Genomic DNA, 24,712 nt, shown 5'->3' on the forward strand with positions numbered 1-24,712 from the left:
CAAAGCAGCTGAACAAGTATGCACATGTTAAAGGGACTATATTAACAATTCCATACTTGTATTCCTATAGACGACAACTTCCTTTTGGGGATATTCTCCACCTTTGGCTCTTCGTTAGTCAGCGTTCCTTTGTCACTTTTCAAGGCTGCATTTTTCTGGGGTAATTCAGGAGGTTCTCTGGCTGGAGTCACGATGCTGCCTCTGGTCACGCTGGGTGGCCTGGTACTATCTAAGCTGTCTGAAGAACTGCTCCGCCCCGACTGGCTGTTGGCTTCACTTTTGTGGTCCTGGTTGTCTAGGTAGTTGTCCTGAGCCGATTCAGTGCTGCTCTGCACAGTGACAGAGATGAACGGCTTCGAGGTGGTCCGAGGTGGGACTGGTGGCGGCGTCTTTTTATATCCCACTAGACATGCCGAACCTGTGAAAGTGGCGTCGAGAAAAGTATGGAGGGAGAGAAGGAGAGCAAAGAGATGAAGAGAAAGCAGTGAAAATTGAGCGAGGAGAGAGAAAGAGCCGATTAGTAACTATGTTCAAAGAAGCCGGCAAGCGCGGATGCAGAACATACCAATTTAGCCAGCAGTGTGCACACATGAGCCCAAACCAAAGCACATTAATAGCCAACACTATCCAAATTCAAGAGGAACATCATGATAACACAGACTGGAAGATAATAAAAAAGAGGAGGAAGATCCCTCTAGAAAACTGTAAAGCAAGCCACAATGAATAGGATTATAATGGTTGTGTGCAACTCTGCAGTTTGGAACCCATCACTTGACAAATTTCAGTATCTTGACCAAACTGGTACTTGTACCTAGAAAAGAAAGATGCCAAAAAAGGACTCTTATCAGTCAAAATACATGCTTGGCTTTGTTGAGACGAGGTTCCTTTGCAGAGTAGAACTCCCAGTGATCAGTATGTTAAACAATCACTAAATGACTCTGGAGTTAGGACTGTGGGGGATTTTGTAATTTTCCTGTTGTAGGACTGAAAGGAAGGTCTGCGCTATATTCAGTCACTATTAAAGAATGACTTCGCAAAATTTATAAAAGGGTCATCTGTAATTGTACACGTATCAGCATTTCACATGGAACTGGATCTAAGCTAATTCAAAATGAGCTTCAAAGTTCCTCAACAAGAGAAGTGAACAGGGCAGAAAATGTCAAATACTGGCTTCCTTTAGTGGTAATTGTAAAATGTCAGGGATATGCATTCATGACAGTGAAAGTCTCTACTCCTATCTAATGAGTGTTAGGAAGTTACATGCAAGTGACCATTATTCAGTGCTTGTTCTGAAGTGACTTATTGCTTTTAATTTTTTTATAGCTCTGAATGTGTGTTTTAATATGTATGTTTCAACTGTCATTTATTTATTTCATTTATACCTCACTTTTCTCCCCAGTAGGGATCCAAAGTTGCTTATATTGATCTCTTTTCCATTTTATCCCCACAACAATCCTGGTATAACATTAATACACGTATTTATCTCTCTTTCTATATATATATCTTTTCTTTTCTTTTAATTTTATTCCCCTGCCCCTTTTTCCTTCTGTATCCCATTTTCTATTAAAAACCAATAAAAATATTTATTAAAAAAAAAACAATCCTGGCAAGGTGGGTTAGGTGAGATTGTGTGACTGGTCCAAGATCACCCAGCAAGCTTCCACTGCAGAGTGGAGATTCAAACCTGGGTCCCCCAGATTCTAATAAGACACTCTAACCACTATACAATACTGTCTATCATTACCTTACTATTTAACGTGTATTATTTTAATTTTTAAAAGGTAAAGATAGGACCCTGTGAAAGCACTGGGTCATTCCTGACCCATGGGGTGATGTCACATCCCAATGTTTACTAGGCAGACTTTGTATACGGGGTGGTTTGCTAGTGCCTTCCCCAGTCATCTTCCCTTTACCCCCAGCAAGCTGGGTACTTGTTTTATCGACCTCAGAAGGATGGAAGGCTGAGTCAACCTTGAGCCAGCTACCTGAAACTGACTTTCGTTGGGATCGAACTCAGGTCATGAGCAGAGTTTGGACTGCAGTACTGCAGCTTACCACTCTGTGCCACGGGGCTCTTATATTAATTGTGAATGTATATTAATTAATATATTAATTATATTAATTACTTTATCTTAAAGTCCAACAACAGCAGAGGCTTATCCAAGCTCTTCAGCTACATAGCCATCAATTCACCGACAGCTTATCACAACTGAATGGCTATTAAACAAGCCACACACTGCAATTAATATGGGTGACTTCCCCGTTTCCTTCTTACAAGTAGGATACATACTGAAGATCTGTGTTCAGAACTCTTAAGCATTTTTTTCTTTGTAAATAACCGCCATGCAGCAGCGTGATATCGACCGAGACTGTCTGCAGCATTCTCCCAATCGGAAACTGCTCCGCAGTTTGCCCCAGTGGGGCAAAGATAAAGGGATATTACAGAATGCCTATTTTTTAAAAGTCTGTCACTTTGGTGGTACTGATTATGAAGGATCCAAACACCTGCAAGTTTAGATGACCAACTGCCACCGAGAAACAAGCCCTTCTCGCTTTTGATCTCAGCTCACCCTGCAGACATCTCAGCCCTTGCTGCAAACGCTCATTCTCTTTAAATCAGACCCAGAGAGGTTTGCCTCTGTCTGAAATGAACAGGATGTACCCCACATAATACTGAGTAGGAATCAACATCACTGAGAGCTGAAAGGATAGGGAATGGCTGTAGCAAAGGCTGTGAGGTAGCATCTCAAGGCATTAGAATTAAGGGATTCTAGTGTCACGAAGACATCTTCTCTGTTACTGTATGGGCACACCATTGCACGTGGCTTAAGCCAATGTGTAAAACTTGTATTAATGAACCCTCTGTTTTTTCTTTTATGCTCCACCAAGCATTAGCAATACTGAGCACAAAAGGCACAAGAAAAAAACTCCAAAGGGCATTTGAGCCTCATATATGAAATTGCCTATATGAGCAGAAAGCTTCTGGCTCTTTACTATGGGGGTGTACTCCCTTAAACAAATTTTTTAAAAACCAATTTTGGAACACACACAAATAGAATTAGGTTAAGATTAAAAAAAAATGGTTTCCATGGTAATAGCTAGTTTCTTCATCAGTGTTTACTGTTCACAAGAGGAAAAGGGAATGCCAATCATACTACATTCAGACACGGAGAACACACCAGCAATTCCATTTCAAGATAACTCAGCCTACTCAGTTGATTAAAAAAATCTCTCTACTTGCCTGAAATTGGGCTGCCTGGGCTTTCAACTACATGCTATCACCTCTACCAAATGAGGATCAATTAAATAAGTGTTTGGATATCTTCACAGATGTCTACTCTAATAGAAATTCGTAACCTGCAACAAAACTTTTGCTTCCAGTTGGTGCCTGAGGAACATCATCATTACTGGAAGCGAAGGAATGAGATACAGAATTGGTAAGGTTTGCCTTTATATGGGTAAAACCGCTAAAGCTGCTTTTTAATGATGTTGCAGCATCAAAGGAGGAATAGTAATCAGTACGTAGCTCCAGACACGTCTAATTTCCAATTAGACATGAAAGCAGCTACAGAAAACGTGATGACAACCAGAGTGTAACCATCAAGATTCTGAGAGAAGGAAAGAAAAGTAGGACGATATAAGAATTAGCATTTCTATTTTAATCTCATCTTCCCTTTGATTTGGGGATGATGAAATGGGAAGGAGACTTCCACAACAATTCAAAGCAGCAGCTGTTACTATGAACAATTGTACAAGAAAGGTCAGTTTCTCCAAAAGCAAACTTGTTCTTTTGCCAGTTTATTAATGATAGAGCAGCTGAATTTCTACTTTAAGACTAGCAGCATTATTAAACCTGTGGAACAGATCAGTACAAAGCAAAATACCCAACACTTTCACATGCTATTTCTCTGCAAAATAAAAAAGTGTTAATTTTCCTCTGGGAAAACCCACAATTATTACATCAGCCTACAAAACATATTGACCTACTTTCTGCCTCCAAGTTGCTATGGCCTGTATCAAGTTTCTAAAAGCCAACTTTTATTTCCACTATCCTGATTTCTCTTTTTAAAAGATCTGTGTCTTGCTGTTTGAAAAAGGAAGTACCAGCAGTACTTACCATATATATGAGCCTTCACAAAGCTACACATTATGCCCAGGAAACAATAGAAAATCAAGGTCAGAAGTAAAAAATTCACACCAAGCCTTTCTGTGTATAAGAGTAAATTCTTTTCAACACAGTGGTGGTGGTGGAGAGAACAGAAACACCTTGCTACCCCAGATATATTTGGAAACAGAGGCTATAATCTCCAATATTGTCTGGTGCAGGTAGAAATACAGGTCGGTGTGAACGTGAGCTATTGGCATAGCCTTGATGCACTAAAGGGTTTGGCAGTTCTAATAATGGGTGCACACAAAAGTATCATCGCTTTTGAAATGAACGGAAAAGCCCTTACAGGCAGGATACACTGTTGTTTATTACATTCTCTGAACACACAACAGATGGGTGTGGACGTGCATTTCTTTTAATTTTTAGGTTAAGAGCCAAAGTACATGACCTCGCATGATCTGCTGTGAGATTGTGTCATAACACACTGCATGTGGGAGACTGAATGTCTGAATGTTCTTCAATGATTGCTTAGGGCTAGCCATATTAGTCTGTTAGAGGAAAATGAAACCAAAGTCCGGTGGTACTCTTAATAAGCCCTTCATAAGGTGCACTCAAATTATTTTAGAAATTAGGTTTGAAAAAGTTACACGCTGAAAAATAATTGACTGCATAATACATCTCCATAATATATTATCTTAAGTGATAGCTATCAAATAACTGCAAGCTTTGGAGATGAATTGGAATGCACTAACAATTTTATAACTGATCTAGACTCTCTCTCTATCTGGGCCCAAATACCAAGGATGGGAAAGAAACCTACTGGGGGTAGGGGAGAAAAACTCAGCATTTGGAGCAATACCAGTGACATAACAGAATTAAATCATCAGGGAGGCAAGGAATACTTTGTTTACTACACTGTTTGTGCTCCAGTATACTACAGGGCCAAGTGCATCCACTGTAATCTCTCACCCCATCAGTTTACACACACCAATGTGATCCTTGAACAGTGAGCTGACACTGGACCAGCCATGAGTCACTTCTAAATAGAGGACAAAAGAAGATTCACTTGGATGCCCTGAGAGCAAAGGAAAAGTGACTGAAAGGGACCGAGAGTGTTGGTGGAGTTGCCTAGAAGCTATGATCACTCAAAGACCTCCCCCTATTCAGCTCTCTCAGATACCTAACAGCCTAAGCATTCCAATGAATGCATTCCAATGAATACAATCTGTAAGCGCGCGAAATTTTGCGCCAAGGTAAAACCAAAATTGTGCAACCTGTACAATGGGGCACATCAAATCAGCAGTGTTTGCGTAACGTATATTGACCTAAACAACAAATTATGCACAGCAGCCATGCCGCACACATTTGCAGTCACCTGCCTCACATGTTAGTGCTAATCATGCAATTTGCTTCTGAGATGACCAACATGGAGATACTGCAAAGTACTATAAGTATGATGGCGATTATAATTTAAGGATACTATTAACCCACTTTTCTCTACTCAGTGCAGATTCAAGGGAGCTCACAATGTCAAAAGAAGACCACACACACAGGTGGTACAACAACAAATCAAACCCCACAAAACATAAGTTACCTAAGAACAAAAACTACCAGCGACCACAGACTAAGCCACAGGGCAAACAAAGGCACAGTAACAGCTCTGCCCTTGGTTGAAGCAGTCTCTCCCCAGGCAGGCAGGCACTAACTTTTGAAAGGAATTTCTCAAATGGACGCTACTGGATACAAGCTAATGTTTCAGTTAGAAAGTTATAGCTTTCAAACATGCCTTCTTTTCCATCTGGGATGAAATGGCAGTTCTCTCCCCACCCCTAAATACATACTAAAATATTCAATAGAGTTATCATCATTAACATTGAGGACTATTTTTCCCAGTTGCATAAAAGAAAAAGAAAAACTGGGAACATCATACTACATACACAACCAACAAAAAGAAGGTATATTCAAATGTTCCTACTTTTAAACTAGATTTTTACATAATTACTTAGCTTCCACTTGCCCTTTACTTTAAAAAAAGTGTAGCAAATGCACAAGTAAATATCCTGAACGCCATGTCAATTTCTATGCAGCACAAGCTTTCATAATAGGTTATGTAGTTCCGAATGCTTGAAAAAACAACTTCTGAACACTCCATGAATAAACCATACACTGTCATTCCTTTCCCAGGAATTAAATTAATTTTGCTTTCCATATTTTGTATCTGTGGTTATTAAGGGGGAAGTGGTAGCTTTTCAGTTTCCAAAACTGAATTACATAGGGAAAGTATAAGGCTCCCAGTAATAATCCTGTTCAGATACAGAATTCTGTCCAAATTGAAATACATGCATCTTACTCTGGTATTAAAGGCTTCCTGGAAAAATGCAAAACAAGCAAGCTTTTAAAACCCCTTAATAATGCAATTAAAACAACACATTATTCTTAGCTGGCAAACATACAGTGAAATCCCATGCAGTTAATCCACTCTAAGAGACTATTGATTTCAAATTGGAGAAACTCTGCAGTGTTAAATTACTAGGTGCTTCTTATGAAGTGTCATACAATTCACAATTACTCCTACAATTTCCATAACACCCTGCAGCAGAAAGTTCCTTTATATTTAGCAGCAAGTTCTACAAGTACCAAGTACATATCTATTTCCTCTAAACAGTGAAAGATCTAAACTTCCTTGAGCAATACTTGATCACCCTTATGTGAATAAATAACAGTGCCCAATGAGAGCTAGCCTGGTGTAGTGGTTAATGTCAGACTTGGATCCTCAGATTCAAAACCTCAATCTGACATGGAAGCTTGTGGGGTAACACTGGGCTAGTCAATCAATCCCTCTCAGCCAAAGCTAACAGGCAGGATCCTCCAACAAACCTATCTGCCAACCTGTCAGGACTTCAGTACCTCGTTGCATATCAGTAATAGTAAACTTCACTCCAGACGGTGCAGCGAGTTAAAAGTTTTATTAAGAAAGCAAAACGAGTTCAGTAGGTCCATACAAACTTAAGGTCAGAATACAGATGGGGGAAATACTGGTCATCTTTATAGGGAACATACAATAGAATTGATTACACGTAATAGCAGAACACAAAAGGATGAGAGGCAGCAGAGCTGTCCTGAATGGGAAAGGATACAAGTTTACAATGAGGAAGTATTTTCCGGTGATTACCCATTAAGAGACATACTGGTGAAATTGACTAGTAAGCGACGGGCCATCTCTCGGGCTCCCAGGCATAGTTCTGCGGCTCCAGCTAGCTCCCAGCGGATGTCTATTGAAACGCTAATGCCGAGCAAGAGAAAGAATGAGCACGGGAGGGGGGGGAGAGGACGGAGCTTGCTTATCCGGGGCCCGAATGGATGCCCTTGCTGACACTCCGCCTCCCCAAAGACCCCTCTCTGGGGTTTCCCGGCTTGGCGGGGTAGTGCCGATGGAATTCTGCTACCAGGGTAGGAGCTTTTATGTGCACCGCGGACACCCACTCATCGTGGCTGGAGTTCAGGTGTTTCCAATGCATGAGGTACTCCAGCTGACCCCTTCGCACCCGAGAATCCAACACCCTGGAGATCTCAAAGTGCTGTTCCCCTTGTACCATAATTGGGGTCGCAGTTGCAGGTTCGGGGTGCCATTCAGGTGCCAGTACAAAGGGTTTTAACAGACTCACATGAAATACCGGGTGCACCCCCTGTAAGGTTTTCGGCAGTTGCAACTCCACGGTAACCTCATTGATATCCCAGGAGATTGGGAACGGCCCCACAAACTTCTGACACAGTGTCTTACACGGACGTAAAGACCTGAGATTCTTGGTGGAGAGGTATACCTCTCCCCCGACCTTTAACTCCCATTGGGGCGCCCTGTGTTTGTCTGCCTGTGCCTTGTATCTTTCCTTCGCCTGCTCCAATTTTTTTACAAGCCAGGGCCAAGTGTTCCTCACTGTGTTAGCCCATACTGTTCCTCACTGTGTTAGCCCATACTGAGGTTAGCACATACCTTCCGCCAGGCGGAAGGGGTATGGCCCCCAAGGGTCTGAACTCCATTCCGTAGACAGCCTTGAAAGGGCTTATGCCAGTGGCAGAGTGTACCGAGTTATTATAGGCGTACTCCGCCAATGGTAGCAGGTCGATCCAATTGTCCTGGTGGTAATTTACAAAACAGCGCATGTAACATTCTACCACCGCGTTAACCCTTTCGGTCTGCCCATCTGTCTGCGGGTGTTAGGCCAAAGACAAACCCTGTTGTACACCCACAATTCCTAAAAATGCTTTCCAAAACTTTGACACGAAGACGGACCCCCTGTCACTCACGACCTTCTGTGGAAAGCTGTATAATCTGAAGATTTGGTGCACAAATAAGTGAGCCAGTTTGTGTGCAGAGGGCATCCCCTCGCACGGAACGAGATGAACCTGTTTCGAGAAGAGATCTGTGACCACCCACAGAACCGTCTTCCCCTGGCTAGATGGGAGGTCGGTGATGAAGTCCATCCCGATCACCTGCCAGGGTGCCTCCGGAGTCTAGGGGTTTTAACAATCCAGGAGATTTTCCCATCAAGCGCTTACTCGTCGCACAGACAGGGCAAGATTTTATGAACACATTGATGTCCTGGCGCATCCCCGGCCACCAGAACTGCCTTCTCGCTAGGTGCAAAGTTTTCACAAACCCGAAATGTCCCCCAGTTTTGGAACTGTGGCTCCATTCCAACACCTCCCGCCGCAGTTCCTGGGGGACGTAATGTTTATCCTTGTGGGCACCCTTTTCGTTCGTCACCTGGGACGGGAGAGACTTATCCCCCCGCTCACAATGAAGAGCATACCCCCACCTTTTCTTGAAGGCCTCTGGAAGATCTTCTGGGATTGCTAAGGATCGGGGGGTAGAGGCAGCCAACCCCTGAGAGGAGTCTGGTACTGGCTCCTCCGCCTTATCCCCCCGCTCTCGCTGAAAGGTTTCTCCCCCCCTTTGTGACTGTCTCCGGAAGATATCCTGGGATCGCCAGGGATGGGGTAGTAAGCTTCCGCCAGGTCAAGTTTTGAGAAAACACAGCCCTCCTGGAGAGCACTCAGGAGGTCCGGGATTAAAGGGATGGGGTAAGCATTAGTCTCAGTGATTGCGTTAAGTCCCCTATAGTCCACACACAGCCTGAGATCAGATGTCCCCTTCTTCTTCACAAAGAAGCAGGGAGACGAGAACGCGGCCTTGGACGACCGTATGAACCCCCGCTCCAAGTTATTGTCCAGGAATTCCCGCAGTACCGCCTTCTCTTGGGGGCCCATGGGATAGACCCGGGCTTTGGACGGCTTAATGTTTTTAGTAAGTTCTATGGTACAGTCCGTCTTGTGGTGAGGGGGTAATAAGTCATAGTCCGTCCCCTCAAACACATCTGCAAAGTCACTATATTCCAAGGGCAGCGTGATTGCCTCAATCGTAGCGGCATCCCCCCCTTTGCCTCTGGGTATGTTGTCCTGGCCATGCCTCTCACATTGGGAGGCCCCAAACACTATCTGCCGCTGTTCCCAGTCGATACTAGGGTTGTGTCCCGCCAGCCAGTTGCTACCGAGAACCACCGGATAAGAGATCTTAGGCACTACCGTGAAGTGGATCTGTTCCCAGTGGTCTCCCATCCCCAACAACACCTTTCAGGAGCCCAAATGGCTGGACCCCCCCCCCTGTAGATCACTCCCATCCATCTGATGGAAATGCAAGGGCTGGTCCAGTTCTAGAGTTCCAACCTTCAGGCGTTCCACCACAGCCTAATCTATTAAGGTCCGGGAGCACCTGGAGTCCAGGATAGCAACAACAGCAACAGGTTCCCCTTCCCGGGGGTTCCGCAACACAACAGGCAGCAGTAAAGTTTCCCCCTGGTCACTCACCCTACTCAGAGCCGGTTTGGAATCTTCCGAGGGTGCCCTCCATGCTGGCTGGCTCACAGAAAGCTGTCCTCATTTTTTGCCGGCAAGGGGTCTCTGGAGATGCCTTGAGGGCTAAGGCTGCACGGACCAGATGCCGGTTCCGCTTGCAGGGCCGCCACTCCGCGTCGGCTGGCTGTCCCCTCAGCTCTTCTCCGATCCAGGGTCCTAGTTGGGGTAGTCTCCTGTTCTCGGGATGCTCGGTTGCCTGGCAACTCCGCCAATGTGCTGGTGCATTTCGCCGCGAAATGGCCCATCCTCCCGCACTGGAGACATACTCTTTCCTTGAAACGGCGCGCCTTTTCCAGGCTGAAGCCCCCTCGGTGCGCCTTTTCCAGGCTGAAGCCCCCTCGGTTCCTTCCGTCTTGCCGCGGTTCTGCTGCATTGCCCCCTTTGACAGGACCTGCAGGGGGCTCCTTTGACGGGCGATCTTTGGAGAACTGGAGGATCTGCTTATGATTCTCCACTAAGGCCGCCAGTTTAATCCATTCCTCTACCGACTCTGGGTCTCCCAGGGTCAGGCAGCCGTCCAGCACTTTCCAACGCAGTCCTTCGTGAAAGTGCTGAACCTTGGTGGCCTCACTCCATTCCCTTATCTTACAGGATATGGATTGAAAGTCCTGGGCGTACTCAATTACAGAGCGGGCCCCGTTACAAACGACGCATGGCAATATTGGCCTTCTCCCCCCTATGAGGGTCTTCAAAATGGCGTCGCAGAGCAGACAAAAATTCATCCAGGGACCTCAAGACCCCAGGCATAGTCTCTGCAGCCGTCACTGCCCATTCCACCGCCTCTTTCTCCAGTATGCTGATCACATACCTGACCCGGGCTTCCTCCGAGGAAAAAGTCTCCCCTTGGTTCTTCATGAACCTGGAGACTTGGAGTAGGAAATGGGGTAACTGCGAGCTGGATCCGTCAAAGGACACCTTCAGATCCCTGGCAGTAGGGTGCCTGGGTAAGGGCGCCTCTCCACAGATGGGTGGTTCAGCGGCGGGCAGCGAGCTGGCTCAGGGTTGCTGCGAGGGCTGTCTGAGCTCCCTCACTGCCCCCAAAACTGAAGCCAAGTCCCTCTGCAGAATTCTCATCTGTGCCTGTAGGTCCAGGTTCTGTAGAGCCAGCGCCTGGTTCTGTCCGCGTAGCAGGATGACTTCCTCTGTGGCGATGGGGGCTGGGGTGACCGGAGCGTGGGTGACCGAGGGTCCTTCCAACCATTCCCTAGGAATGACCTCCCGGCTCCGCTCTTCCCCCTCTCCGTACCAATCGGTTAGCGGTCCTCGGTACAACCCGCCCCAAGGTTCCGACGCTGCCCGTTCGCTGGCCCCAATTCTCCGTCGCTGCTCGGCTTGTGTGGGTAAGGAGGTCCACGTCGGCATCCCAGGGAAATCAGTAAGCCTGGGCGGGCGCTGCTCCGGGGTCGCTTCTTCCAGGCCAACATCAATATCAATAACGGTCTGACGGAAGTCCTCTCCCGCGGAGAGCGGATTTGAGGATCGTGCAGACATATTAATACTAACTATTCACTAGACAAAAAAATAAACTAAAATAAAAATAAAAAGGAAGGCTAAGGAAAACTGATTCTGACCTACTGTCAGGACTTCAGTACCTCGTTGTATATCAATAATAGTAAACTTCACTCCAGACGGTGCAGCGAGTTAAAAGTTTTATTAAGAAAGCAAAACGAGTTCAGTAGGTCCATACAAACTTAAGGTCAGAATACAGATGGGGGAAATACTGGTCATCTTTATAGGGAACATACAATAGAATTGATTACACGTAATAGCAGAACACAAAAGGATGAGAGGCAGCAGAGCTGTCCTGAATGGGAAAGGATACAAGTATTTGCCGGTGATTACCCATTAAGAGACATACTGGTGAAATTGACTAGTAAATGACCGGGCGATTTCTCGGGCTCCCAGGCATAGTCCTGCGGCTCCAGCTAGCTACCAGTGGATGTCTATTGAAACGCTAATGCCAAGCGAGAGAAAGAATGAGCACCGGGGGGGGGGGGGGGAAGAGGACATAGCTTGCTTATCCGGGGCCCGAATGGATGCCCTTGCTGACACAACCTGATTTTCTAGACACAACCCACAAATGTAGGCGAACATTAGATTATCTATTGATGACACTTGAACTTTGTTTACTCATAATGAGTGAGGTATCACAAGGTAAACCACTTTGCTGTAAGTGGTTTATGTGTCTTTTGAGTATAAGCATTATTCCATTTTTTTAATTTTATTAGTATTAAATTTGGTATAGTCATAATCCAAAACAACAAAATTATTAAGAAAGTGGCAAAACCGAGTGCAGAGTTCCCCCCCCCTTGGCTGCATGTTGCATTTTTAACCTGTCCTTCATCAAAGGAGGCCAGGGTGGCATACACTGCTTCCCTCCTCTATCCTGACAACGTCCTGGGAAGTAGGTTAGGCTCACAGGGTACAAATTACCCAAGGTCACTCAGTCAGCTTCATGGCAGAGTTGGGATTTGAAACAGTTCCCTAGTCTGAGATTCTAAACCAGGGCGCTCAACCGGACACTGCTGACTCAATAAAATGCTCCGTTTTTCTAATATCGGATTGCCAATATCTGATCATGCAGTGGTACTCACTTCATGGCCTTTGGGGAGCCAGAGTCACAATCACCATACACCAAAAGAGCCACATTCACTTCCATCCCTAGCACGAGGCCGGAACCTCAAGGGAGGCTTCCAGCTTACCCTTTCTGCTGCCAGCAGTTGTTTCAAAGTGGAACCCACCTATCAGCCACAAGCCTCATGAAGTAAAGGCCTTGCCCACTTTTCTGAAAAGTGTGGCAGGTGCCACATGGGGGAGTATTACTCAGAAGAGCCACTGCATATCACCATGAGAGCACAAAAGGGTCTCCCAATATTTCCCAATTCTGTTTTTTCTCTCCTGTTAAGTATCATATATAATGGGGACTCATGGCAGGAGGTCTGGCACGCTGTCCTGCAGCCTGCCAGCTATGGTTTGGGGAGGGTAGGCGGAGGTAGGAGCTGTGAGTCCACCCTGGTGGGGCCAGGGTGTGCTGGTCCTTTAGTGTTTAAAGGGAGGAAGACCTGGATTCTGGATTCCAGGCCTACCACCCATTGAAAATAATAGCCCAGCAGGGTGCACTGATTTACAGTGCCAGCCGAAAACTTCTTTCTGAAAACACATACACACACGTAAGTCACTCTTTTTTTAAAAGAAAAACCCTCAGATCGGACAACAAGTATGTGTGGGCAGAGTGGATGAAACTGACAACTGAGGCCAGAAATACATCTATGTTTTTGTACTACAAACCGTGTTTACTGGTGCTAGACCACAAGACTGAACCATAACTACAGACAAAGCTGCAGCATTATGCAAACATGGGTTTGTATCCTTAAAAACTTCCACTTTATCAACTAAACAAACCACACCCTTGTGTTCACATCAGCAGCAGCACAATGAACAAGCAAATGGTAACGAGAAAAGCATACAAACAGCCTCTTTACAAATAAAATGGGATATTTTGCAGAACAAAAAGACTCTCTTCATTTGAGAACATAGGGGAGAAAAACAAATTATCCACAGAGATGCAGACATTAGCTGACACCATCTGCTCTATTGGGAGCCTGATGTTAAACAGCAACAGTGGTCAGAATTCAGGAAACAATAAACTGTTCACCTGCAAAAGAAAAAGTAGCAACTGCATGTAAGTGTCAGCAGAAGCAATGCTCTTTGAGGAGGCGAGATCGGCAACCAGTGAAGCTGAAATAGCTATCAGTGGCCAATGGGCCTGCAGCCATGGCTAGAAAGAGCATCCCATACACTGTATAAATGGATATGTCCATTCTGCTTGTTACAATGTAAGAAGGTGGCAGATATGATCACCCCCCCCCCCACAGAAGACCAAACAGTACTCATGAACACTGAAGCATATACAAAAAGGCCTTGCATAGGAACACCAGTAAAGGAATCTTTTCCCTGTTTTTTTTTGGGGGGGGGGACCAATTTTTTATGCTTTAAAAGGTTAAAGGTAGTCCCCTGTGCAAGCACTGGGTCATTACTGACCCATGGGGTGATGTCACATCCCGACGTTTACTAGACAGACTATGTTTATGGGGTGGTTTGTCATTGCCTTCCCCAGTCATCTACACTTTACCCCCAGCAAGCCAGGGACTCATTTTACCAACCTCAGAAGGATGGAAGGCTGAGTCAACCTTGAGCCGGCTACCTGAAACCGACTTCCGTCGGGATTGAACTCAGGTCGTGAGCAGAGCTTTTGACTGCAGTACTGCAGTTTACCACTCTGCGCCACGGGGCTCTATTTTTATGCTTTAGCAAATGAGATTAGGAATGTTGGAGGTTACTTACTACACTTTTCATGCTTAAACACTAGCCATTTCCCACTGTGTTACTATTCAGATAATTCGTTAGAGGCAGACCATCTCTTATGCCTTCAGACTGGCAGATGGGAGCGTAAATGAAAGAAACATTCTGGTACTATGGAATGTTTTTAAGCAAGAGACCTTCATTGTTTTGCAGGAAATGGAGCAAGTGTTTAATCCTCAGTTCCATTCTACCCACTGAAATACACTGAAAGCTTTGTAAGCAAAGCAATATCCACTAAGCAAGGCATATTGTGCATACAAGCAAAATACAACTGGGCAGGAAACAAGAATATCAGAATCTAATCAAGTAGGCCCATGACCCAATATTTTTCTGAGCATTATATTCTGGAAGAGAGAACACAAAAATATTGTATTTTCTGGCGTGGTTTATTTGTGCTCCAGGAAGAATCTTTTTTTTTAAATCAAGGGTCAAGATTTGATATACAAACCTGCATCACCGAATGCCAATTAGAGCATCTTTCAAGCATACCTAAGGCTAGCTGTATCTAAAATGTAAAGGACACTAAGCCAAGAACACCTTTATAATTCTATTTCCCCTTGCATTAGAATGTCCAAGTCACTTTACAAATCTGAGAAAGAGAAACTGCTCACTTTAAGGCCAGAGTCAGAAATGTTTCAATCATAAACACACAGCCCTAGAGATGATGCTGAAGCATGCCTTGCACCCCAGCCATAGCAACAAACTCCACATCTGCATGAGAGCTGCAGCTGTTTTTGAAAGTCTGACCCTGAACTGGGAACGGCTGACTGACATTAAGAGAAGGCTAACAAATGTTTCCGCTGCCTCAGTCAATTTAAAGGACCCAATTAAGTAGGAAATTGGACTGAAAGGTCATTTCCTCATTGGTGACATTCCTGAGGTTTATTCTGTGCATACTTTTTTCATTACAAGGGTCTAGCCAGACTCCTCCTCCTTTCCAGTATTAGACCTGCATTCTAACACGAATTTGAAGGCGGCTGTTTCAGTTACCAATGCTTTCAGACCCTTCAAGTCTAGAAGCAGCCTCAAAGAGGTTTTACCACCATGTATCCTTCAACATAAATCCCCAATGAGTTTTAATTTTTTTTAAAAAAAACCCTTCAATATTCTCAGAGCATCAAGTCAGAACAGCTAAAATAAGGGAGAGCATATAAAGTCACTTACAAGTTTGTTTACAGTGCAGAGTACAGAACAAAATATCCCTCCATGCTAAACTTTAGAAGGAAGAGAATATATTGCCCATCATCTTAACAACAGACATGCCTTGTGCCATAACATGAGTCACTCCCCCAGATCTCATATTCCTAGGAAAATTAATGTAAAATTGGATTTTGGGTAAATTTAGACAGTGCTAACAAATGAAACTCAGTAGTGCCTTCTTTTGAGAAGCTCATCTCCTCTTCTGAAGTTATATCTAACAAGGATTTCATTCATCTTTAGTTTTTTCCCCAACGGCTTTCCTCCTTCTTCTATCCACACCACAGGGCATCTACTCCAAAAGATTGTACAGCACCACACAAGTACAGCTTACTCTGTGCAAATACTCCAAACGTAATTCTGCACCTGATGAAGTGGGTTCAGGCCTGTAAAAAGCTTCTTCTGCAATAAATGAGTTATGAAGGTGCCGCAGGATTTCTTACTTTTGTTTTGTTGTAGTCTAACACTGCCACCCAAATGGAATTTACAGATACAGATGCTGTTCTCTGAAGGCAATCAAAACAAAAACAGGCAAGGCTCAGGAATAAACAGTGGTTGCCTCAAGCTTTGATACATAGAGAATTACAAGAAATTCAGGATTGTGTGCAAGGGAGGCTCAGATCTGAAACTCTAGATCACCTGCATAGAGAACTTACCAAGTCAAACTCCAGGTAAACCATGCAAGAAAATCACTCAAAAACCCACCTATAAATAGCTACACTGGTGTCTCCAAGGAGACCAACACCAACATCATAATAGTAATGACCAACATGCATTGTCATAATGATAATGAAAAGAAAGGGGCATTTTGCACACTGAAAATGCTTACAAATTATATTTCAAGTATCCAGGTAACCACGAGGTGAGTATTTCAAAGCAAGCAAGATCTCTCCAAGTCAGAGATATCTGGTGTATTCTATATGCAGTTGTATGAGCAAAAGTATGGCATCAATTGAATTGTGGAAGTTCTGTTAAGGCATAAAAATATCAGGGATAATCATAATAGCTTTGGCACTCATAGTAACTGCTAAAAATTACACTTTAGATCAGGGGTGTCAAACATAAGGCCCGTGGGCCGGATCCTGCCCCTTGAGAGCTCTTATCTGGCCCGCAAGCCAGCCGAGGCACCCACCCCCTCCCCCACTCTCGATCTGGGCCTTCGAGGCATGGCCCGGCCTGACCAAATGACATTTATGTAACATCCAGCCCTCGTAACAATTGAGTTCGACACTCCTGCTTTTGATAGTACCATTTTGAAGACTGAATGAAAAAGCATTTGGCAACAGAGCATTTATCCCATGGCATACGCAGAGTGCATCAAATTTTTGCCTGGAAGAGATGGGTCCTACTTCTGCCAACAACTGATTCTTCATGGCAGAGCCAGGTAATGTAATGATTAGGATGCTGTTGGACTTACGGCCTGGAAGACCCAAGTTCAAACCTCACTCTGACATGAAGCTCACTGAATGACCTCAGGCCAACCAGTCTCTCCCAGCCCACCATATCTTACAGGATTATTGTGAGGATAAAACAACACGGCGCCTGTGTTTGCCACTCTGAGCTCCTTGGAGGAAGGGTAGTTTAAAGATAAGAATCATGGCAGCATGGTACAGGGCAGATAGCAAAACCCATCTATATTCCGAGTAGAAAACCCACCTACATTCCTAGCTAAAATCCAAATTCTCATGGTATAGCAGATGCCTTGTATTTCACTTGCACTAACTCAAAACTAGTTTCCTGGCTGTTTGGAAAAGTGGAATAATACAGAGAAAAGAAGTATAACACACATGCCCACAAAGCAGACCTATGAGACCCCAAGTTTAAACCTCCTTTCAGCCACAAATGAAAGCAAAGGGTTCTCAGGGCACTAAATTTTATGGTCAATACCATAACTAATCTGCAGGAGCAAAGTTTTGGGCTATCTTACCTGACATGGTGGTCTTGGCATTCTATCCTAATTAAGCCACTTTCTAGCACTGAAAAAGATCAGTTATCTGAGAGTTCATGTGAACCTCAATGTACCTAATTCTCAACATAGCCCCATCTGTGGATAGTTAAATCCAGAGACTGGAGCCATGAACAGACAAGACAGATGTTCCTACAAACCAACCCCTCCAACAGAGCACCTGTAAATGAATGCCTTCTAAGATCTCAGGGGCTACAGCGAGGGTTGCTAGGCAACCGCAACAGTACTGCCAGCCTTCAAATCTTGGTTTTTGTCAGTGAAAGGCAAGGGGAGGGCCCTTTCCAGAGGTATTTTGGTTCCTAATCCACTCCTAGTCCAGCATGATGTAGTGGTTAAGAGTGGTGGTTTCGAGTGGCAAATACTAATCTGGAGAACTGGGTTTGATTCCCCACTTCACATGAGTGGCGGATGCCAATCAGGTGAACTGGGTTGGTTTCCCAACACCTACACATGAAGCCACCTGGGTGACCTTGGGCTAGTTACAGCTCTCTTAGACCTCTCTCAGTCCCTCCTACCACACAGTGTGTCTGCTGTGGGGAGAGGAAGAGAAGGTGATTGTAAGCTGGTTTGATTTTTCCTTAAGTGGTAGAGAAAGTCGGCATATAAAAACCAAGTCTTCTTCTTCCTGCTCCTCTCCCTCCTAATGTGGGTAAGAGAATATGAGAGAAATAATTTCCTAGCTTGTTCTAGTCTATTAGATGGACTAGTAAGTAATTTATTAAAACAACTGCTTGCAGAATCTAGACTGACTTTTTACAGTATTCAGACAGCACATTTTGGGACAAACCATTGCTTTCAAGCAGAAGAACCTATGTATATATAAACAGAGAGAAACAAATTTAAGTTTTCAGAGAGGCAAACAGGACATTCCCAGTTGTGCTTCTAATGACAAAGAGGTATTATTAAATCAAAACTAGAGATACTCTGAACTAGTAAAAAGGCTCATGAAAACATGTGACGGCTTCCATCCCATGGTACTTTTCAACATTTGTTTGGAAGTGGGTTAAAAACAAATGAAGGAAAAAGTACATCTTTGCAGTATGAGAACACTCAGGAACAAAGTCTAGAAATGCACCTGGAAAGCATGTGTGTTGGATTAATAAATATGCATCTTACAGAAATATATCTTCATCTGTTTCACAGACTTCTCCTTATATTCCTTTCAGTAACAAAACACAGGGGAAAGTAACATAACAAAGAAACCAAGTGACTTGCAGAAATGGTTAAAAAGACAAAAAACATTGCCAGATGAAGCAGAAATTTGCAATCAAAAGAAACACACCCTCTGGAAAGAATTACTTATAAGGCTAGTGAAGATTTAAATGGGTGGGAAGGGAAAAAATCATTCCATGTGGGCTTTGCAGTTCTTGCGGATTTGAGAGTTACAGAAAGCTGGTGAAACTATCTTTTCAACCTCCGGCTACAACTGTATGCTAATCCTCTGGCCGGCCAAATGGCTGGTGCATTCCAAGAAATACAAACTGGGTTCCAGATGGCTGTTGCTTAGCAGCAGCCCACATACTTGGTTGCTTAGGGAACAGGTTCCTCACATTCTCATTAGACAGCTGCCTGCTGGAACGGTTACTCCTGTCTGGGAAGATTTCTGATACTCTGCTACGAGTTGAGGCAGGGATTTCAGTCAGAGCATGTCTGAGAATAAAGACTACAGCAGCAAAAATTAAAAAAAAGAAAAAGAAACGAAAAGAAGAAGAAGAGGGATTGGAAACACGTTACGCAAGTCGCTTGCCATGATTAATAAAAACCAACAGTATCGGGTTATTTGAGGCGTGAGAGCTTTCTTTTGAAGAGAGCGCTTCGGTAAGCAAGTCACAGCTTTCTGTGCAGAATGATTGCCATATGTGACTGAAGGGAACCCTGGCCTTGCTCTATACCCGCAGAGTACTGAAGCCTCGGGTCTGAACTCTGGTATGCAGACTCTGCTCTCTTGGAAAGACTAAAATGATAGCTTTTGTACTACAAGAGATCATCTGCCCATGGAAGCACCTGGGTACAACAATATGGTATGTATTTCATCAGTCTTCAAGACTGTTCAGGACTCTCAACACAAAACAACTGTGGGATTTTTGATGAACCCAACAAAAGTATAACAGTATTGGCAGCAAGTCTTTCTAAAATTGCATTCCAGATTGATTGCGAAATTAGCATACAGGAAGGCTGAACAACCTTTGCAGACAGACAGTTCAATCTGCAACATCCCCAGCTGAAGGCTCTCGGATAGCAGATGTTCTCTGGTAGATAACAGGGAGGGCCATTGCTATATGGCAGGGGTGGGGAACATTTTTTCTGCCAAGGGCCATTTGGATATTTATAACATCATTCGCAGACCATACAAAATTATCAACTTAAAAATTAGCCTGCTATATTTGGTCAAACATTTAGCCAAGAGTCACAACCGGAGACGGCTCCGAGTGTCTGCCATGTTGAGCGACTCACTTTTGAGCGAAACGCCAGTCTTAGATCCTTCTGAGCTAGAGATCTGCCAGGACCCACGGAGGGCCAGACAAAATGATTTCGCGGGCCTTATACGGCCCCCGGGCCTGACGCTCCCCACCCCTGCTATATGGAGTAGCTTTCACTGAACTAGATTGATCAACTGTCTGACTTATTATGGCAATATTATATTCTTGTATCTTACTACATTCTTATTCTAGAATGGTTATTCATGCTTTTGCTCTCTTTTAAACCTAATTTTCTTGCTTTATGATAGTTAAGAGTCAAATATACATTTTTAGTAAAAAAAACAGATCAAGTGGTATGAATACACTAGACAATAACAGCAGTGGAGTTCAAGGTATATATATTTAGTGCGTACTGACAAAAAAAGAGGTGGATCCAGAGGGAAGCTAAGAGTGCTGTCAGGGGAAAGCCAAATACATCTATCAAAAGGGGTTACCGCACTTTGCATTCCCAGCGATGTATTAAGAGTTTGAAAATGTTGTAAAAAACATCGCCTTAAAAGGGTTTTTGGATACCACGGCTTACAAATGGTTGGAAGAAGTCTTCACAGTTAAAGGGGCCAAACAAAGTGCAAACAGTATTTTTTATAACGTTTTCAAACTCTTAATACATTGGTGGGAATACACAGAAAGTGCGAACAGTATTTTTAATAAGATTTTCAAACTCTTAATATATCGCAGGGAATACAAGTGCGGTAACAGCCAAATAAGTATGACTGGAATAGGTTGTTCACCCAGGCATGGCCAGAGCCAGGGAAGAGGGAACGACAGTAAAAGCAACCTCACACAGGAAAGCAGTTCTTCTCTTCCCTAAAGAAGCTGGAGTGATTGCTGGTCAGCACCCAAAAGAAGGATATTTTGGGGAACACGCACAAGTTTCTGTGAACATGAATTTCTGGACTGCTACAAAATTACACAGGAATCCAGTAGCACCTTAACAACTAAAATTTATTTTAGCCTGAACTGTCCTGAGTCGGAGCTCACCCCCTCCTGAGATGCATTAGTAGTGTACTTCCATCAGGCGTAATTAAAAACCCAGTGGAAGAGTGGGGAGAAGATACCAAGAGAGACCGGTGCAAAGCTATATCCAATTAAAACAGACAAATGCACATTTTGAATAAAAACCAAAGTTATTATGCAAGATTATTTTTAGATGGACCAAACAGTAGGAGGTCACCCAGAGTAGGTGAAGGATACCCCCACTATTGTTCAACTCATGCTGTAATGGTCTTTAAGGGGCTATAGACTCTTGTGCAATTTTGCTACAACAGACTAACATGGGCTAACACTCAGAATTGCTACAGAGACATACAGTGCATTCCTAAGGAGAGTTACGCCAGTCTAAGCCCACTGAAATGAATGGGCTTAGACTGGAGTAACTCTCCTTAGGAATGCACCGTAAGGCTTAAAGAGGCCTGTCACAGCTACCAGCCGCAGCCCAACAGGTACTTGAGCAAGCACCATGAATTGGGATCTAAACAAAGCAGATCTAACTAGAAGAGCAAGTTCTCATTATCATTCTTGGGTTCCTACTGCATTGTAGGCTCTGGAGTTAAGTACCAGGTGGCTATGCAGCATTCATGCCGGTGACTAGTATGCATGCCATTGCTTCTCTGGGAGCAAGAGAAAAAGAGCTTTGAAAATGATCTCCACATCTTTGAAGGGATGCAGAGACTGGTTCTTGTAAGGATGAGAATCACACAAGTCTTTTTGTGCCAAATGTATGTACTTAAAATCTTTCACTTATTTTACATTAGTTTAAGCTTGACTGTTGACTATACACACACACTTTAAATAAATAAATGAAGCTGCTTTATACTGAGCCAGAACATAGGCCCATCTGCTTGTACTGTCTACTCTAATTGCCAGTGGTTCTTCCAGGGCTTCCAGTGTAAAAAAAAAAAGTTTCCCCAAGCACTACTATTGGAGATGCCAAGAACCAAACCTGGGACTTTCTGTATGTGTGTCCTCTACCCGCTGAGCTACAGCCACTCCTCAAGAAGCCAATGGTGGATAATTTTTTTAGGCCAAATCTTTAAAAAAAACACCCCAAAATATTTCATCTTGCATTGCTACCCTCTGATCCTTGAGGAGGGGCATGGTTCAATGGTGGAGCATCTGCTTTGAATGCAGAAAGTTCCAGGTTCAATCTCCAGGACCTGTAGTGGGAAAGACCTCTGCTTTGGAACTTGGGGAGTGGCTGCTGGTCAGAGTAGACAATACTGACCTTGATAGAGCAATTGTTTGACTCTGTATAAGGCCACTTCAGGAGGGAAGGCAGCATGATACAGCCTGATCTCGTCAGATCTCAGAAGCTAAGCAGGGTCAGCCCTGGTTAGTGTTTGGATGGGAGACTACCAAGGAATACCAGGGTTGCTATGCAGAGGAAGGCACTGGCAAACCACCTCTGTTAGTCTCTTGCCATGAAAACCCCATAAGGGGTCGCCATAAGTCGGCTGCGACTTGACGGCACTTTACACACACACACACAAGGCCACTTCCTGAGCCAAACATCAATCTGCCTAGCGTACACTTTTCAAAGTTTTGCTGATCTCTCTGACTGGGGCAAGGCAAGGAAGAAGCCAGTGCCGTGGGGAGTTTAACCTTGCTTGCTGCACCGCTCTCACTACTTGGATCTGCTTGAGTTCTTCCATTTTGTACTTCTCCATTCCTCCCATCCACTCTTCAGATGTGCCTAGTTCATGATACTGTAAGACAAGGCGTTGCTCTTGCTCTTGGCTAGCTCAGTTTGTTTTTTCCACGATTCTCTGAAAGAAGCTCCCATAAAGAATTGAGAGAATTAGGCGGAGCCCAAGCCTAACTTTTTACATTAATGCGTCACTGACAGAACGAGAAAATTTGCAGATCTTTGATTTTGTGCCAAGGAACCTGAAATAATTATTCATTCCTGTGTAGAACTGGTTTTTTTTTTTAAGTGATTATTGGCTAGAAAGAATGGAAGTATTTTTAGAGCTTTGGTAACTATAAAGCTGATTTGTGAAGTACAGCATTTTTCAAACTGCGGTTTGCTATGCTTGATCAGCCAATTTTTCAAAAACTTATTTTTCAGGATCATTTTGTCTGAACAGAAGTGTGCCCAGTCTTTTAACCTTTAGTAGTTCACTGACAGTTGAGGTACTAAATGGAGATTCAATACTTCATGGATCTAGAAATTGGCTTTAAAAAAAAACCAGAAACCACCAGCAGCTATATGAGAATACAGCAAGCACTTTAAACATGTACAAGTATTACGTCTGATGTAGACAGACAATACCCATCACCTTCTATTCATGTTATCAAACATCACTGAAGGATCAGACCTTCTGTCAAGCATCTTTGAAACCATGGGATCCAGGCATCAAAAATATTCTTTTGACAGAAACTACCACAGAGAACAGAACCTTGCTTTTAAACAAAAGCCATGGTTTGAAATGTTTGACGGGCACCATCAATTTATGCCTCAAATTGTGATTAGTGGCCATGCGGATTTCCATCATCTCTTATTAACCATGCCCTGACCTGGATATCTCACCAGATCTCAGAAGCTAAGCAGGGTCAGCCCTGGTTAGTACTTGGATGGGAGACTACCAAGGAATACCAGGGTCATTATGCAGAGGAAGGCAATAGCAAACCACCTCTGTTAGTCTCTTGCCTTGAAAACTCAGTGGGTTGCCATAAATCAGTCACAACTTCATGGTTGCTATTAACCATTCTTTTATGAATAAAGAAGAAAAAGCACTTTCATTATAAGTTCTTGTGCAAGTTTATGTACTATCATTTTGCAAAACTGCCTATCATAAGACCAAGATCCCCATTGCTGCTGGGTTTAATTTCTTGTATTGGGTTTGCATTTAATTAAAAAAAATTTTTTTTGGCAACATTTATATTTTGCACTCAAAAGTTTCTGGAGGTAGATTACAGAAGACAAGAACATCCAAGATCAAAGAATGGCAAACTAATTTGAGACCATACTGTTATTTAGCATGTTCACAAAGGCAAAAAGATGTATTTACCTGGCAACACAAACAGACTGGAAAAATTGGTTCTTGTAGGTTATCTGGGCTGTGTAACCGTGGTCTTGGAATTTTCTTCCCTGACGTTTCGCCAGCAGCTGTGGCAGGCATCTTCAGAGAAGTAACACTGAAGGACAGTGTCTGTCAGTGTCAAGTGTGTAGGAAGAGTAATATATAGTCAGAAAGGGGTTGGGTTTGAGCTGAATCATTGTCCTACAAAAAGTATCAAAGGTAATGTGCTAATCATTGTCCTGTAAGTATCAAGATAATGTGCTAATGATGCACAGGACAATGATTAGCACATTACCTTTGATACTTTTTGCAGGACAATGATTCAGCTCAAACCCAACCCCTTTCTGAGTAGATATTACTCTTCCTACACACTTGACACTGAGAGACACTGTTTTTCAGTGTTACTCCTCTGAAGATGCCTGCCACAGCTGCTGGCGAAATGTCAGGAAAGAAAATACCAAGACCACGGTTACACAGCCCGGATAACCTACAAGAACCAATGAACTCTGACCGAGAAAGCCTTCGACAATAGACTGGAAAAATGTTAGGTACTTTGAAATAATACTGATAGGCAATCAGCCAGCCAGCTTCTCCAACTGAGGAACATGGTCATGTTGTGGAACATGAACACTGCTCAAAATGCTGAGTCTATTTACTTGTAAAG

At 43.7% G+C, this 24,712-nt stretch overlaps 1 protein-coding gene across 3 annotated transcripts in view; it reads right to left on the bottom strand.

Annotated features, from left to right (window-relative positions):
- DLGAP4 (DLG associated protein 4) overlaps positions 1-24,712 on the bottom strand; it is a 122,532-nt gene that overhangs the window by 12,007 nt on the left and 85,813 nt on the right. For all 3 annotated transcript variants that reach the window (XM_056845351.1, XM_056845352.1, XM_056845353.1), the window contains one exon: positions 57-418. In XM_056845351.1, coding sequence (XP_056701329.1) covers positions 57-418 — 362 coding nt within the window. The remainder of the gene's footprint in view (positions 1-56; positions 419-24,712) is intronic.

The sequence above is a fragment of the Euleptes europaea genome, chromosome 2 (assembly GCF_029931775.1).
Source record: "Euleptes europaea isolate rEulEur1 chromosome 2, rEulEur1.hap1, whole genome shotgun sequence".
Taxonomy (NCBI): Eukaryota; Metazoa; Chordata; class Lepidosauria; order Squamata; family Sphaerodactylidae; genus Euleptes; species Euleptes europaea.